Here is a 17,636-nt window from a genome sequence, read left to right as displayed (position 1 = left end):
CTAGTGACAAAAGATAACAACTTAAGCTTTTAAACAAGAATGGAAAATACCAGGCTGTTTAGGTGAAAACGGCTAAGGTGATGCCTACATAGGCTAATTTCTCCGTCTAATCTTTTCTAATGCAGTCTTCTTTATCTCCTCTTTTCATCATGTTATAGAGATAACTGATAAAGACCACAGCATGAAAGAGCAAATTACTGTGTTGGGAAGTAATACAAAACCAAAAGAAGTAAAAGAAGAATAAAGAATGTAACAACACAGCTAAGGTACTAACCGCTGCTTATTTTCAGATGAAATAAAGAATATCCACGAACCTAAATAGCCAAATTTAAATTATAAATACATAACCACTATCCACATGCATAGAAAACCACTAGAGAACCCATCTTAAATAATCTCCCTAAAACCGAAAGCAAATTAAGAGCTAGCATATTTCTCAGTCCAAGATCGAGCAGTAATCTCATACTTGGCTTTGTCGGTCCTGTACAAGTGAGCAATATCAGAGACGAGGATCATCTGAATTTGGATCTGTTAGCAGTGAGCAAATTGACAAGAGCACCTGCAACCAATTATTGTATTAATCAAACAAGTTATATTTGAGTTAGTTAGGCACTAACTTATGCTTATACATGATGGAGGTGACTTTTAACAATGCCAATGAAAATAACCAAAGATAACTTTCATATGTAGAAAACTAAAGATTACAAAAAATAATATCTTAGAAATTGTAAGGGCAGGGCTCCACTGCTCTTTAAGAATGTCAAGGCATATACTGCCATTGCTGTTGATGTTAGGGTGGAACACCTTTGTAATGAAATAAACCTGCCAAATCACAATTAAGTTTGTCATGCGAAATTATATCCCCTTAGCTATTAGAAGTGAAGAAAAGTCTTAATTTAGATAAACAATACAACTTGAGCAAATGTGTTCTAATTCAAAGTATATAATTAAGTATCTATTTGTCAATGCATGAAGACAATGTAGTGATCTCTCTCTCTCTCTCTCTCTCTCTTAATGTTCATCAATGGCCACATGTAGTGAAATGCCAAGTTCAAAAACTCAAACAATCCATAAATATAGCTGGTGGGTTTGCATTCAAGAAAAGTGTTAGAATAACGATTTAATCAAATTCACCATCTCCTGATTAATGGCTTAAAATCTTAGAAAAATCGGTAATTTATCATAGTGTGAGCAAGAAATCCTAAATTTGATTCTTATCTTCACTTTTCCATTTAAAATATTAAAAATTTCCACAATTTGGGCTTCATTTATTCAGGAGAGTTAATCCATACGTGAAAAGTGTTAGAATTATAATTATGATTAAATGATCAAATTCACAATTTCTTAATAATTTAATTTTCCAGATACAGTAACTTAATAGAAAGTACAAGCAACTGAAAGAGCCGCAAGTTCTTTACTGATCAAGCTATACGTAAGTTGAGGTGCAAGCATTTTCAGCGAATTCTTGGAAATAAAAAACTAACCTATGTCCACACACGTGTGTAGTAGCTTTGCCACAAAGTCTATTTTCAACCAGATAAAACAAGAATAAGAAAAAAAAAAAAAAGAAGGCATATTCACTTGCCTGAATTATTTTTTAGTAAATCACATCTGATCAGAACATTGATTCTAGAATTGAAAATTTGTAATTCTATAACAATAAAAAGATCCATAAAAAAAATAAAAAAAGCTTGATTACAGGAAGGACTAAGATTATGCTCTATTTATTATCCGAAAAGGATTATGCTCTATTTGATATTTCTCTTAACCATAATTAATTTACTTCATCTTGCAAAGTAAAGTAACAATTTAAAAAGTTCAAAGGCGCATAAACAAGGAGACACAGGTATCGATAGGGATAGATACACCTTAAGAATTCTGTAAGCAAACCAAAGATTTAATCGTTACCTTTGGTGGCTTAAATGGGTAATCTGGTGGAAAGTTTATTTTTAACAAGAACACACCCCCAGCATAAGCACTGTCTTGTGGACCGATTATTGTTGCTTGCCATTGAAACATGTCTTCTCCAATGAGACCTATAAACACGTGAAAGTAAAAACAATTAGTTAAATGAGTAAAATATGTTTCATGTAAATAAGTCAACTCCGAAAGTGTTTACTTTAGGCATGCACTATGGCTTAAAGCTGACAGTGATGAAGAAAAAAGCGTGTAGACTCAACTTCTAGTTACCACGAATCAAGAAAATATTTGAGTACTAAATTAAGTAGATTAACAGATAAAATCTTGATGAAGTCTAGTGTTTGGAATAAAATCTTGTGAATATCCCTTGAAGAGGTCTTGAATGACGCCTTGAAAGTGACCGGATTGATTGGATGAGGATTGGGCCTAATGTGAATTGAAATTGGGTTGGCAAATTTGCATTGGGACCAAAATGTGCCAAATTGACTGATTTAGGAGCCTTAAATTATCAAACAAACTCCAAAATTTTCATATAAGCCAAAAAAGAAAGATTCCCTTCCAAGATTGCTGCTCATAAAGGGGTACCTTAAATGGTCGATTCATTCCTGCTTATAAGCTTTAGACAGATGGAAATAAGGTCAACTTCCTCCGACGTCATCCCAATTTGCACGGTTCATTCTCCATCGTGTTCGATTCATCTTTCACTCCAATCTGGTCACGTTCAAGGCACTATGCAAGGCACCTTTGAGGGATCCTCACAAGCTTCTAATCCAAACTCAAAGTTTATCAAATTTCTACCTTGCTCAAAGTTTCATCAAATTCTTACCTTGAGTTTGAAGGCAGTGTTAAAGATATTGGGTATATGACCTAATTATGCAATGGCCCAAGAGGGCCAATTGTATTATAGAAGTCATGTTAACCTAACTCTATCTCCTAATCTTTACACATTCCCTGATTAAGATTCATTGAAAACATGAATTAAGCAAATAGTAAAGATGTAGACACTAGGGTTTTATTGTGTAGACATAGACCATCAAAGCCAAACCATGTAATTCCCTCGCATTCTTTCTTTCTCTTTTGATACTTCAACTTCCTCTACAATTCTCTCCATAATAATAATAAATAAATAAAACTGTTAAAAGTATGTGACAGAAAGGAAAAACAATGAGAGAGTTTGGCAAACAAACCAGCACTGCAAGAAACAGGAGGGTCCTTCTTCAGTTTTTTCAACTCCTTAATAATACGTTTTGTTGCAGCCATAACAAAATCTGTCGGTATTAATACACAAATAGGGGTTCTCACTCTTAAATATTTGACAATAATTAATATCACAAAGAAAACAATAGCATGACTATATGAGTAAAAGATATCATCAATTCTTGAAAGATGGATCAATAAATGGAGATTTTTTTTTTTATATATAAGTAATAAATGGAGAAAAATGAAACCAGAAGTAAAAGGATCAGATAATGGAAATATATATAGAATATGTCATCAAATGGTTAGATATAGAATTGGTAAGACTACTAAGCATATAAAACCAAAATTATTAACAAAGGGGGAAGCCATTCACATTCATATTAAGTAATAGCCATTGACAAATAATAGCAATAAAAATTGTAGAAACAAAGTTATCAATTCTAGATCTAAAATAGATCTACTGTCATAGATATTAGCTGAAAAAAAGGATTATTATCTATTGTTGTGAGATATAGTTGATGTACTTTTATATATATATATATATATATATACCGCGCATCCTTGGTACGGTGATCACTCCACAAGTATAAATGCTTGTGGGGTGTGGGAGGGGTAAGGGCCGGGGTCCAAAGCTCCACGAAGAAGCTTCATACACATATACACTTAGATTAGACTAGAGTAGAAATTATATCTTGTATAAGATATATATATATATATATATATATATATATATATATCATGTACCAAACTTTTCCAACTCCAAATGGTTTCTGTTATACATAAAAACACCTGCAGAACTCAGCACATAATCATTAAAATCTGCAAATTCTAACAGAAACACCAGTGCGTCTGTGTAAATGCAGACAGCTTAAAAAAAATCAGAAGATAAGATTCTTGGTCTAGAAACCGAAGGTAAAATAAAAATTTGACCTCAATAAATATACCGAACTCCCTATCCTTGTCTATTGCCCTAAGCCATCGATTCCACACTCAATTAGTAACATATACTCTAGTCTAAACAATGATGAGAACTGCATCACGTTTGCCGCTAAACTAACAAGTGCATAAGAAATCCACATAAAATGCACAAGACAAACTTCAACTTTTGTTCCACCAGTGAAAATTTAGGGTTTGTTTGGAATTTATATATTTTGCTAAAATTGAAATTTTTTTACTAAAAGTACAGTAGATAAAAGTAAAAATTACCTAAATTAGTATAGTGAGACTCATAAATAATTTCAAAAAGTGTAGTGAGACTCATGAATAATAGCAAAAATAAGCTGAATTGTAAAATAAATTAGCAATATTAATCATGCTAAACGGACACTTAATATATAAAAACTAAAATCCTCAAATTTTCATCACATCAAAAACCAAAACCAGGATTTCACACACACATATTTTATATATACATACACACACACGTGTATATATATATTCTCAAGAAATCAGTCAAAGATCAACTTGATACGGACATATTAAATATTTCCTACGATTTCATGACAACCCACTAAGGTAAGATTATTTTACACAGAAGGTTAAATTTAATATATACCTCAACATACTCACATATAATTTCTCAAAAATATGAGAAAAAGGCCACGATTTGTCAACCTTGGGTAAAAAAATAATTTTCCTAGGAACAAATAGAATTGGGTGTCAAGAAGTAATCCTTTCAATTCAATTTCAAGCTCTACCCAATAGCCTATTACCATTACCATTATGTAGTAGAAAATGGCCACGAATACTTATAAGTAACAAAAATCCCCTTAAACCCTATTTCCCTAACAAAAAATTTGAGAAAAAAAAAGAGAGAAAAAAAACACAAGGATTCTTAGAGAACATGGAGCAGATGGTTGATAGTGAATGTAAAACTGGGTATATACCTTGGGACTTGGACTGAATTGGTCTGAGAGTTTGCGCCAAAGAAATTCTGTCACAAGCTCCTCGTTTCGAAATTTTAGGGTTTTGACCTTCGTTGTTTTGTATATTTTATTTTTTTTGTTAAATTATTCGCGCGTGTGATAAGGCATTTTTTTTTTTTTAGTGTTAGTAGCAAAAAAAAAAATCTATGTTTTTTATTATATATATAATTTTTATTTTGAGAATCTAATTTATAAGTAGATAAATAAATTTGAAAATCAATAGGAAAGTGATCCTATTTTTTAGGTAATGTTTTAGTGGAAGTTAGGATTGTATTTTTACCAGATTGTCCTTTAGTTTTGTCTCTACTTAAACATAGGAATATAAGGGTATTTTAGAAGAAAAAAAATATCTGGATTGTGTTTTAGTTTTATATATATAAATTTGTTTTTGGATAAATGTGAGGTGTTTAACTTATTTTTCTATTTAAAAAAATAAAAATAAACGTATAATTACTTTGAAGAAGTGGGTTAGTGGAAGAGTGTTCCTATTTTGTAGGCAATGTTTTAGTGCAAGTTAGACATGTATTTCTACTAAACTATCCTTTAATTTTGTCTTTACTTAAACCTAGGGGTGTAAGGGTATTTTGGAACAAAAGAAATCCGGTCTAAACAGGTGCAGCCGCTTAAATAGTAGTATAGACAAGACAAAATTTCATGATAAGGTAGAATTTCAATTCTTATTTTTAAAAGGATAGAATTTTACTCTCCATATATTAAGAGAATTCAAAAAGTTAGTTATGCTTTCAAAAATGTAAAAAATTTCCTTAATTTAATTAGATAATTCTTATTCTTAAAAAATGAAAAACAGGATTAAAATTTTAATTCAAAAAAAAAAGAACTGATAAACTTTTTTCCTAAAAATTAGCGCACTTTTTATCTGAATATATCTCATGAGGAAGATACTATGTCCACAATATCACGTACATTTGATACATTTTTTCTTAAAAACTAGTACACACTAACCTCAGTAGTTTACTCTATTTCAAATCCTAAATTTTAGTTTTATAAAAATCATTTCCGATGTAACCTCACTAACAATAAATAAATTAAAATTAAAAAATTAGATTAAATTCAAAAATAAAAAAAAGCTTCATCGAACATGTGGGACGTGTATAATGAGGCTAGTATATATTGTCAAAATTTCAAGATAAGTTAAGATATAATTTCAAAATGTGAAATATGCTAAATTTCATAAAGTCAAGAAAAAAATAGTAAATATTTTTGGCAAAATAAACTATTTTGGATCACATCTCTACATTTTTCTTTTAATTTTCTTACAATTCCTATAGGCTGTGGATTTGGAGAAGAAGAACAATGAATAACATAAAATAAAAAAAAATCTATGTGACTTTTTGCAATAAAAGGTTGGGTCCAAATTTCTTGCAGAGTAGTTGGGAATATTAAAGTAACAAAATCATGATGCCATTTGTTTTGTGCTTGCTTTGGCGGTGCCTTTCGTGTCATTTTACGGTTTTTGTGCTGCATTAGAAGTTTCTTGATATATATATTGTTCTTGAATGCATGATTTAACCAAAAAAAAAAAATTTGACCAATTTTTTTCAAATTGACACGATGGTCAAATAAGAATTTGGGGTTGCTATTTAAATAAAATACACGCCCAATTTGAGAAACTAATAAGAGTTCCTTTAAAAAAAATGAATTTGGCCGAAACTTAGTTAAATTTAAATGCTATGGGGGTAATTTTCCTATTCCTAATTAATCTACTGACATTGCTTAATTTTGCATCTCAAGGGATTGAGATTGACTTAGAAAGTTTGGGGATATGGTGCAATTAACCTCTTAAATATTTTATAAGAAGAAAAAAAAACATACATTAGTTGATTTAGTAACTAATTATTTATATTATATATTTGTTGATGATGCACGGAAATCAATAGGCTGGAATGTTTCGGGCTATGGTGATGGCTGTAAGTCTTGAAAGAAAAAAAAGAACTGTCAAGGGTGACCGGTGTAACCGGCCAAGGACATTCCGACAGTTAAGTTAGTTTTTTCTTTAGGACACAAAGAATGGAAAATAGTGAATGGTAAAACTTATCTCGGGTGAATGGGATTTGCTCATTTTATAGAGAATTTGAAGTGGGTCTACTTGTTGATCCACTACCATCATGGGTGATGTGAGTAGTTAATGGAAAAAGTGGGTAAATGGGGTATGTGGAGCGGATTACGTGGAATTCTTCACATTTTAAGAGTAGTACATCATGGTTAGATCATATGAAACCTTATGAGAAGTTCCTATAGAATTCACCAAGTGTCAAAGGACGACCATCCTGAGATTGGATGGTCTTATTATTAAGGGACGGGCACTATTCCTACACATGGTGTCATTGTTGGGCTTCTCCTCTTAAGGCGTTTTGGTTGTGGCCTGGTCATGGACGACTACTTAGGACGAGTTGACCTTAGATTGATCTCCATCATTTGTTACAATTAAATCTTCACTAGGAAATGGTCCTTTTTGATATCATGAAGATAAATAATCTTTTCATTATTGATTTTTTTAGAAAAAAAAATGTAGAGGGTTCATTCCAATATAAAAATTTATATTTCACAAAAAGAAATTTAATGGTGTACATGATAGCACATCATTTAAAATTATATAGCTATACTATTATTAATAAATAATATTTTGGTGTCAAAATTTTTAAGTAATCCAAAATACCATCACACATTAATCAATAATTAAAATAAAAAAATTTCAAATTATTCTATCTTTTATCGTCAAAAAAATAAAAAAAAAATTTTTAATTATAAAGTCAAATAGAGTAAATAACTTGTTTTACACCCAAATTTTATGTCATGTTTAAATATAAAACACAATACAACCTAAAATATAACAAGAATAAACATCTATAATAATAATCCCACGTTGTCGGCTTTTTATAGTAAAATAATTACTTATAACTACTTATACTTCTTTAACTTTAATTTTAAAAAAGAAAAGAAAAGGAGAAAATCATTGATTGCTCTCATGAGTGATATGGTGATTAAAAAAAAATGCATTTATAAATGGGTGATATGATGATAATAATCTATACTATTAACAACAAGATTTCCTGTATGAGTTTTAGTACTAAATACCTTTACACAAATTCTTAAGGGCAAAACTTAAATAAAGTATGTACTGTTCCTTAGGTATCCCTTTAAAAATTCAGACCCCTGTCTAATTCAATAACTCTTGTTAACGTTCTTAACCTCATCCTCTATTTTTTTTTTTTTTTTCTAGATGTGCTTAAAACAAATTTAGAAAACCCATTTGAAAAACCATAATCCTAGCCTCTCTAACTTCTCACACTTTCTCAATTTCAAATTTTTTTAAGAAATCCATATCAACTTCCCAAACGATAAAGTGGTCTTAGCCATTAAGAATCAATGACAGTACCAAAACTACGCCACTACTTGAAGAAAACAAAAGGCTCTCAAGTCTTAACTAGGGATGGCAATTTTAAATCCGACCCGCGGATACCCGGTCTAGCCCGACCCTAATGGGCCGGGTTTTACCCGGTCCGATAAAGAATAGGGTCGGGTATGGATTTTAAAAAAAAAACCCGAAGCGGATCTGGGTCGGGTCCGGGTTTTATCAAAAAAATCTAGACCCGACCCGAAACTCGACCCGTATAAATACCCGAATAAATACCCGGTTAAATACCCGGTATATAAGTATATTAAATTACTAAAATACCCCTTATATATATTTCTGATTTTGTTTTGTAAACCCTAAGTCTCTACTCTCTACTCTCTACTCTCTACTCACACACACAGCCAGCCGCCTCTCTCACACTCAGCCCTGCCCTCTCGCCTCTCTCACACTCAGCCCTGCCCTCTTGCTAGCCGCCCTCTAGCCTCAGCACACAGCCCTATCGCCTCGCGGCCTCGCCTCAGCCCGCAGCTCTCGCGTCGCCGTCTCGCCTTGCGGTCTCGCCTCGCGGCCTCGCCTCGCCTCGCGTCGCCGTCTCGCCTCGCGGCCTCGCCTCGCATCGCCTCGCCTCGCCGTCTCGCCTCGCGTCGCCTCGCCGTCTCGCCTCGCGTCGCCTCGCCGTCTCGCCTCGCGTCGCCTCGCCGTCTCGCCTCGCCTCGCCTTGTCGTCTCGCATCGCCTCGAGGTTTTGCTTCTCAAAACAATTTTGTGGAAACACATGACATTATTGGTTCATTTGTCAATGGATTTGCCTATTTCGATTTGTACCTTTTTTCTTTTTTTTTTAATCCATGTAACTTGGGTTTTTTAATGTTAGTTACTTGTGAATGATTTTGATTAGTCTGTTGAGATTCATAGCTGAAACTGTAGTTTTGGGACTAAAATTTTGTTGTTGTTGTATGTAGTATGTCAAATGCGGCTTTGCTGGAGAGAATTTCCCTACCAAAATAAATCAGTCCCAAAACTCATTTATTTTTATTTTTCCAGCTCCAGCTTCAAATTTAAAACCCAAAATTCTAATCAATTGATAACAAGTAAAAATTCTAATCAAGTTCGTGGACTATTAATGGGCTTCAAATTTTTTTTTTTTGGTTGGGCCAAATTTGGGCCCAATAAGTTAAACGGGCCCGCGGGGCCCGGCGGGGCGGGTCTGGGCCCCGAGAAAAAAATCCGATTATTATTCGGGCCGAGTCCGGGTTTTAGGTCTTGGCCCGCGGGTCGGGTCCGGGTATGCAAAAACCCGGCCCGAACCCGACCCGTTGCCATTCCTAGTCTTAACGCTCTTTTGATATGGTGGAGGGAATTTTTGACCAAAAGCATTAAAGATTTCTCAATGTCTTTGAACCAAAGGGTTGTAAAATATCTTGGCTTCTCTTCAATGTTCTATTCCAAAAGAATTTGATCTATTTTACTGGAAGACGAGTCAAATGAACAAAATTGAAATGTTGAAATTTTGATTTCTTTAAAAATTTAGAAGTTCAAGAGTATAAAAAGCCAAAGACATTAGGGTTTGGCTTTTCTCGTGGGTCTTTAGGCTTCTAAATAGGTTTGTTTTTAGTTACAAAGAGAGAGAGAAAAAAAAAAGAATGAAAGAGAGAAACAGAGAAATAAATAGTACTAGTCTCTGAGCACGTGAGTGAGTAAAAGTTAATAATTTGCATAAATTATAATTTGGGATTAATATATTTTACAATCACAAAAAAAAAAAAATCTAGAGGCGTGATGAGTGTTAAGCGTTTGTGGTAAAATAATTTTATTTGATGTGAGTAGTTGCTTAGAGGCTAGTGGTTTTTTAATTTTATGTGATGTGAGTAGTTTTTTTTTTTTTTTAAATAAAAAAATTGTGGAATTTTTTTTTTTTATTGGAACCGTTGGAGTTTTTTTTTTTTTTTTTTTTAGGAACCGGGGGTGGGTAGCCTTTCTTTCTTATTTTTGGTTAGAAACGTGGGGTAGTGGGGCTGGAAAGTGGGAAGTGTGAGGGTAGTGAGAAAATTTTAGTTGATTTACCATTTTAACCTTTTTTTCTTTTTTTTAAGGAATAAGAATATATTAATTAAATTAAGAGTATTTTTTACAGTAAAAAAAGAAATAACTAACTTTTCGAATTCTCTTAATATATACAGATTAACGACATTAGCAAGAATTATTGAACTAGAAAGGTGTCTGAATTTTAAAGGGGGTACTTAAAGAATAGTATGTAAGATAATGTGTTTAAGTTTTGCCCAATTCTTAAACTCTCTAAAATACCTCTATCTTTTAGTTAAATAATTTTAAATTAAAAAAAACAAACTAGTTAAAAGAGTAATTTATTGTTCTTAAGTTTTAGGTTTTCTTATTTATCTTCTTCATTCAGTCCCATTTTAAAACATTATTCTTTTTCTTTTTAGAGAAATTTTTTAATATTATGTCACGTTGCCTTGCCTCATTCTTTAAAAAAAAATACAATGCATCACTTTTAAACAGCATAACACTAAATCAAAAAAAAAAAAAAAAATAAATAAAAAAGGTCATTATTGCCCGCACAAAGTGCTTGTGACGTGTCTAGTCAAACAATATGCATTTATAACTATTTATTGTTTGAGTCCGAATTTGGTAAAGGTGCGGTGTAATATTCATGTTTTACACTGATGGGGATCAATCTAAAGTCAACTCGTCCTAAGTAGTCGTCTATGACCAGGCCACGACCAAAACGCCTTAATAGGAGAAGCCCAACAATGACACCATGTGTAGGAATGGTACCCATCCCTTAATAATAAGACCATCCAATCTCAAGATATTCGTCCATGACACAAAGGCATGGACGACTAGATGACACTTGGTGAATTCTACAAGAACTTCTCATAAGGTTCCATATGATCTGACCATGATGTACTACTCTTAAAATGTGGGGGGAATTTTCCATAATCCGCTCCACGTACCCCATTTACCCACTTTCTCCATTAACTGCTCACATCACCCATGATGGTGGTGGATCCGAATAAGTAGACCCACTTCAAACTCTATAAAAGGAGCAATTCTCATTCACTTGAGGTAGGTTTTACCATTCACTATTTCCCATTCCTTATGTCCTAAAGAGAAAACTGACTTAACCGTTGGAGGGTTCTTGGCTGGGTTACACCAATCACTCTTGGCAGTTCTTTCTTTCCTTTTAGGACCTACAACCATCATCATAGCCCGAAGCATTTTAGCCTACTGATATTCATGCATTATCAGTTGGCGCTGTCTGTGGGAAAAATACAAAAAAGTTTCTAAATATTAACTTCTTTGCTTTCCAAGACAAGAATGCTGCATGGTTTGAACTAGGTCGATGGCCATCAGTCCAAGACATCAAGAGAGTGGAAACGCCTTTAGTCGCCCAAACCGTGCACTAGCACTACCAATGACCGTCCAACAACAGTTGCAATCCATGGCAATTGCAATGGCAAAATTGACGCAACAGAATTAGGAGTTAACTAGAGAAGTTAATAGACAACGTCAACAACGACTTGGTAAAGAACGGGGACAAAATTTAGAGAATGAAGGAGCTGAAAATAATGCTGAAGGAGATTAGTCCAGAGGTACCGTTACTCGTAGGGTACTACATTTGGAGAGGGAGATGGATCAAATGAAAAGAGCCATGGAAGAGATGAAGGATTCCATGAGAAGAGCAAATCACGTGAATGACCTTGTCCACAGGACTGATTCCCCCTTCATTGCATCCATTACAAGTCATCCCTTGCCTTCCAAATTCAAAATGCCTGCCTTAGACTCATATGATGGGACATGTGATCCTTGTGATTACATTTCCACGTTCAAGACAACCATGCATCTTCAAGGTGTAGCACATGAAATCATGTGTAGAGCCTTTCCCACCATGTTAAAAGGCCCGACCAGGGTATAGTTTGGTAAATTGCCACCAAACACCATAACCTCGTTTCAGGAGTTAAGTAAGTTGTTCATCAACAACTTCGTTGGGAGCCAGAGGCAAAAGTGTTCCTTGTGTAGTTTGTTAAGCATAGAGCAAGGAGAGAACGAGAGTCTACGCTTTTTTATTAGACGCTTTAACAGAGAAGCCTTGACGAGATGGACAACAAGATCCTTTTGGCAACCTTCTACAATGGAGTCAGCTCAAATTTGTTCATCCATAAGTTGTACGACTAGGAGCCGCAGAAGATGGTTGAGTTGATACATTCAACCCAAAGTTTCATAAACGCAGAAGACGCGATTATTGTTAAGAAAAAGAAGAAAGGTGAATGATTGGAAAATGGTTATGTACACCATCCAGAGTAGAGTTCTTTTTTAAAGAAAGCCAAAGTAGGGGAGAAAATGGATTGTGATGGCAAGAAGGTAGGGTCGTCCTCGGGACGATATTCCAACTACACTCCTCTGAATACTTCACTTGACCAAATAGTGATGTAGATTAAAGATGCCCCATCCTTGAAATGGCCTAAGAGGATGAAAGGAGATCCTAGCAAGCAAAACAAAAGCAAGTACTGTTGTTTTCACTGAGACCATGGGCATGATACAGACAAATGTTATGACTTAAAGCAGTAGATCGAAGTTCTTATTAAGTAAGGAAGTTGAAAAATTTCCTTGGACGAGATCACAAGGGTGAAACGCAGCCAATGAAAGGCAAAGCAGAAGAATTGGCGTGTCAACCACCAGGAGAAATAAGGATTATTATAGGAGGCCCTTCAATTGGAAGCTCATCCAAAGCCAAGAAAACCTACCCGCGGGTAGTCTAGAATATTCAATTATCTAGATGACCACCAAGGATGGTTAAGGAAGATGAACCTGCCATTGTTTTCATGAACGAAGATGCAAGACGACTACACCATACTCATGCTGATGCAAGTGTCATCACTTTGTTGATTGCAAATTATACAAACAGAAAGGTGTTAATAGACAATGGAAGTTCAGCGAACATCCTTTACCATCCAGCCTACCAGCAAATGAGGATTAATAAGGAGTTACTTCGTCTAGTGAGTGTGCCTTTAATCAGATTCAAAGGAATGAAGGTTCTGCTAGTAGGCACTATCTCCTTACCAGTCGTGGTTGGCTTTTACCCATGGCAAATCAATAAGGAAGTGAATTTCCTTGTTGCGGACTGTTCATCCTCATATAATTCTATCATTGGATGACCAACTTTGAATAGTTGGAGGGCTGCAATGTCCACCTACCACTTGTCTGTTAAGTTTCCAACAGAGTATGATATTAGGGAAGTACAAGGAGATCAATTAGCTGCTAGAAAATGTTACTTAACAATGTTGGCCATAAACGAGCAAATGCAGACAATGAATATTGAATAAAAAAGAACGTTGGCTGAACCAATTGAAGTATTGAAGGATGTACTGTTGGACAAGTCCAACCCCGAGAAGTTTACCAGGATTGAGACAAGCATGGAAGAGAAAACGAAGCAAGATCTCGTCAGATTCCTCAAAAAGAGCCTGAATGTTTTTACTTTGAGCCATGAAGACATGCCTGGGATTGACCCAAGTGTAATTACTCATTGTTTAAACGTGTCTCCATCTTATAAGCCTGTTCGTCAGAAGAAGAGAGTGTTTTCCCTAGAACGAGATAATGCCATCAAAGAAGAAGTTCAAAAGTTGGTAGCCGCAGAGTTCGTCTGCAAAGTCTACTACCTTGATTGGTTAGCTAATGTAGTGATGGTAAAAAAAGCTAATGGCAAATAGAGGATGTGCGTGGACTTCACAGATTTGAATAAAGCATGCCCTAAGAATAGCTATCATCTTCCATGCATTGACTAGCTGGTGGACTTAACAGCTGGACACCAACTGCTGAGTTTCATGGATGCATTCTCAGGGTACAACTAGATTAAGATGGACAAGGCAGATCAAGAGAAAACATCCAAAGTAATGCCATTTGATTTGAAAAATGCAGGAGCTACCTATCAGAGACTAGTTAATCACATGTTTCGTCCATAAATTGGGTGAAATGTTGAAGTGTATGTGGACGATATGCTAGTTAAGAGTCCAAGGGAGACGCAACATTTGGACAACCTTCAAGAAACTTCCGACACACTTAGACGATACAAGATGAAGCTGAATCCAAGCAAATGTGCCTTTGGAGTTCTATCAAGGAAATTCCTTGGTTTATGGTTTTGTAGAGAGCAATCGAAGCAAATCTTGATAAAATCCAAGCAATCTTGAACATAGAACCCCTAAAAAATGTCAAGGACGTCTAGAGCCTCACTAAACGAGTAGTTGCCCTTAACAAGTTTGTTTCAAAAGCTATTGATAAGTGTTTACCATTTTTCAAATTATTAAGAAAAGAATTTGAATGGATAGAAGAGTGCTAACAAGAATTTGAAGACTTAAAAGCTTATCTCGCTTCAACTCCGTTGCTGAACTTGTCTAAACCAATTGAAAAGTTGTATCTCTACCTAGTGGTGTCCCTTCATGTAGTGAGTTCGGCCTTGATCGGGGAAGAAGGAAAGGTAAAACAGAAGTTCGTCTACTACACCAGCAAAGCTTTAAGGGGAGCTGAAGGACAATATCCGCTTATAGAAAAGCTTTCATTTTCATTGGTGACAGCAGCAAGAAAGCTCAGGCCTTATTTTCAAGCTTATCTAATCAACGTTCCAACAGATCACCCGCTAAAGAAGGCCATGAATAAGTTAGAGGCCATTGGACAACTGATCTAATGGGCAGTGAAACTTAGTGAGTTTGACGTGTAGTATAGACCAAGAGAAGCAATAAAAGCTTAAGTCCTTGTAGACTTCATTACTGAATTCACTCCTGCCAGTGATCAGCAAAATAAACACTAGGGGCAGAGCAGTGGGTGGTCCGTGTGGACGGTTTGTCCACACAGCATGCAAGAGGAATTGTGATAGTTTTATAGTCATTAGAAGGGGATCATCTGGAGTTGGCCGTCCATCTATAGTTCCAAACGACCAATAATGAGGCAGAATAGGAAGCCCTACTTCAGGGCTTAGAGTTAGCTAAATCACTTAGAGCAGATTCAGTCCTTGTGCAAGGAGACTCATAGTTGGTGATAGGCCAAGTGAATGGAATGTGTGAAGCTAAGGAAGAACAGATGAAGTGGTACTTGGTCAAAGTTAGACAATGTATTAAAGGCTTCACAACGACCCAATTTCAACAGATACCAAAGGAGGAAAATGTAGAAGCCAACGCCTTAGCCAAGACGGCATCTATAGACGAGATATTATGTGATCAAATTAAAGTCCAGTACATCCCAAGTATTGACGTTCCAGAAGTGAATCAGATAGATGGAAAAGCCAACTGGATCACTCCAATCGTGTCTTATGTCAAATACGAGCGCCTCCCAGAGGATAAAGCAGAAGCAAGGAAGCTAAGGGTGAGAGTAGTGAAGTTTGACCTTATGGACGAGGTGTTATATAAAAAGGGTTTCTCTCAACCCTATTTGAGATGTTTAACTCCAGACGAGTCCCATTACATCCTAAGGGATGTCCATGAAGGAGCTTATGGAAATTATTTGGGGGCTAGATCCCTTGTCCACAAGATAGTTCGTGCAGGATACTACTAGCTATCCATGCAAGCAGATGCTAAAGTCTATGTCAAAGTATGTGAGAAGTGTCAACGTTACAATAACATACCTAAATGACCATCAGAGTACCTCATCCCAATGGTGGCCCCTTGGCCCTTTGCTTAGTAGGGGTTGGATATCCTTGGTCTCTTTCCCATGGGGATGAGACAAATGAAGTTCTTAGTGGTAGGGGTTGATTATTTTACTTAATGGGTGGAAGCAGAGCTATTGACAAAAATTATTGAGCGGAACGTCAGAAGCTTTGTTTGGAAAAACATTATCTGCCATTTCGGAATCCCTAGGGTGCTTGTCTTAGACAATGGACGCTAGTTTGACAATACAACCCTTTAAAGAGTTTTGCGAGCAGTTAGGGATCAGGAATCACTACTCCTCACCCTCCTACCCACAGGCTAACGGACAGATAGAATTTTCAAACTGCACTTGCTGAAGATCATCAAGACTTGGCTTAAGGGGGCAAAAGGGATATGACCGGATGAATTACCCAGCGTCCTTTAGGTATATAAAATGACAGTAAGGACTCCAACTGGAGAAACTCCTTTTAGCGTATGGAAGTGATGCAGTAATACCCACAGAGATTGGTCTAACTAGCTATAGGGTGGTCCACTATAACAATGAAGAGAATGAGAAACAGCATCGTCTAAGCCTTGATCTTATTGACGAGGCAAGGATGGACGCAAAATAGAGGGTGTCACATTACAAGAATCTAATGACTAAGCACCATGACGCATTGGTGAAGTCAAAATAGTTCAACATTGGAGATCTCGTCCTAAAAAAGGTGTCTCTGAACACTAAGGACTCCGCTCATGGAAAGTTGAGACCTAATTGGGAAGGAGCATACAGAGTTATCAATTCCAAAAGGCAAAGTTCGTATTACTTGGAGGCCTTGGATGGACGAAGGTTGAAGCACCCGTGGAATATAGAGCAACTGAGGAAGTATTACCAGTAAAGAGGACTCGTTAGGAAGGTCAGCATGGACGAGACTAAAAGATTGCTAGTCATCATTAGTGGTCTGTTTATGTTATTTTTAAGCACTTATAGTTTTCAGCAGTATATTATGTTTTCTAGCATTTGAATTCCCTAAAAAGCACTAGCTACTAGCATGTGCTATGGATAATATCATGAGCAAAGTCCTTTTGTATATAAAGTAATTTGAATTCCCTAAAAAGGACTAAGCACTAGCATGAATGATGTCTTTGGACGATGCTATGTATTGAAGTTCTCTGTTGTCTATGGACAATGTTATGTATAGTTTTATTGTATATAAAGCAGTTTGAATTCTCTATTTAAGTGTTGATGATTTTGTGAAATTAACGTCCATAGAAAATTAAAGACATCTAAAAGCTCTGGACGTAGAGATGTATCGTCATGAGCCATCCTTAAACGAGGAAAGGGATAATCGTAAAACCTTACAGGTAATAGTACTAGTACAAAGGGAAGGAACATACACCTCCCAATATGCTTGTCCAAAAGCAAAGGACGAAAAAAGGCATGCATGCAAAACACAGCTGAGTAATCCAAGCTATGGACGAAAATAAAAACTTAACATTAAAAATTCCAAAAAGTCCAAAATAAGGAAGAGGAAAATACTTAGCCATTCCAAGATAGTCCAAACCATGGACCAAAAAATATATT

General features: G+C 35.5%; 1 protein-coding gene and 1 pseudogene across 1 annotated transcript; one reads left to right on the top strand and one right to left on the bottom strand.

Annotated features, from left to right (window-relative positions):
* Window positions 1-405: 405 nt before the first annotated feature.
* Window positions 406-3,180, bottom strand: LOC142629697 (ubiquitin-conjugating enzyme E2-17 kDa-like; annotated as a pseudogene).
* Window positions 3,181-15,488: 12,308 nt separating this feature from the next.
* LOC142628888 (uncharacterized) lies at window positions 15,489-15,983 on the top strand. The gene has a single exon (XM_075802920.1). It carries the CDS (start codon window positions 15,489-15,491, stop codon window positions 15,981-15,983), a length of 495 nt encoding a protein of 164 aa, XP_075659035.1.
* Window positions 15,984-17,636: the final 1,653 nt, after the last annotated feature.

This window comes from Castanea sativa, chromosome 3, assembly GCF_040712315.1.
Source record: "Castanea sativa cultivar Marrone di Chiusa Pesio chromosome 3, ASM4071231v1".
In the NCBI taxonomy this organism is placed as follows: domain Eukaryota; kingdom Viridiplantae; phylum Streptophyta; class Magnoliopsida; order Fagales; family Fagaceae; genus Castanea; species Castanea sativa.
Note: the sequence above shows the minus strand (reverse complement) of the source record. Positions and strands in the feature narration are given on the sequence as shown.

Excerpts from the sequence above, each read along its gene's own strand:
- LOC142628888 (XM_075802920.1), top strand. The coding sequence starts at position 15,489 with ATGTGTGAAGCTAAGGAAGAACAGATGAAGTGGTACTTGGTCAAAGTT.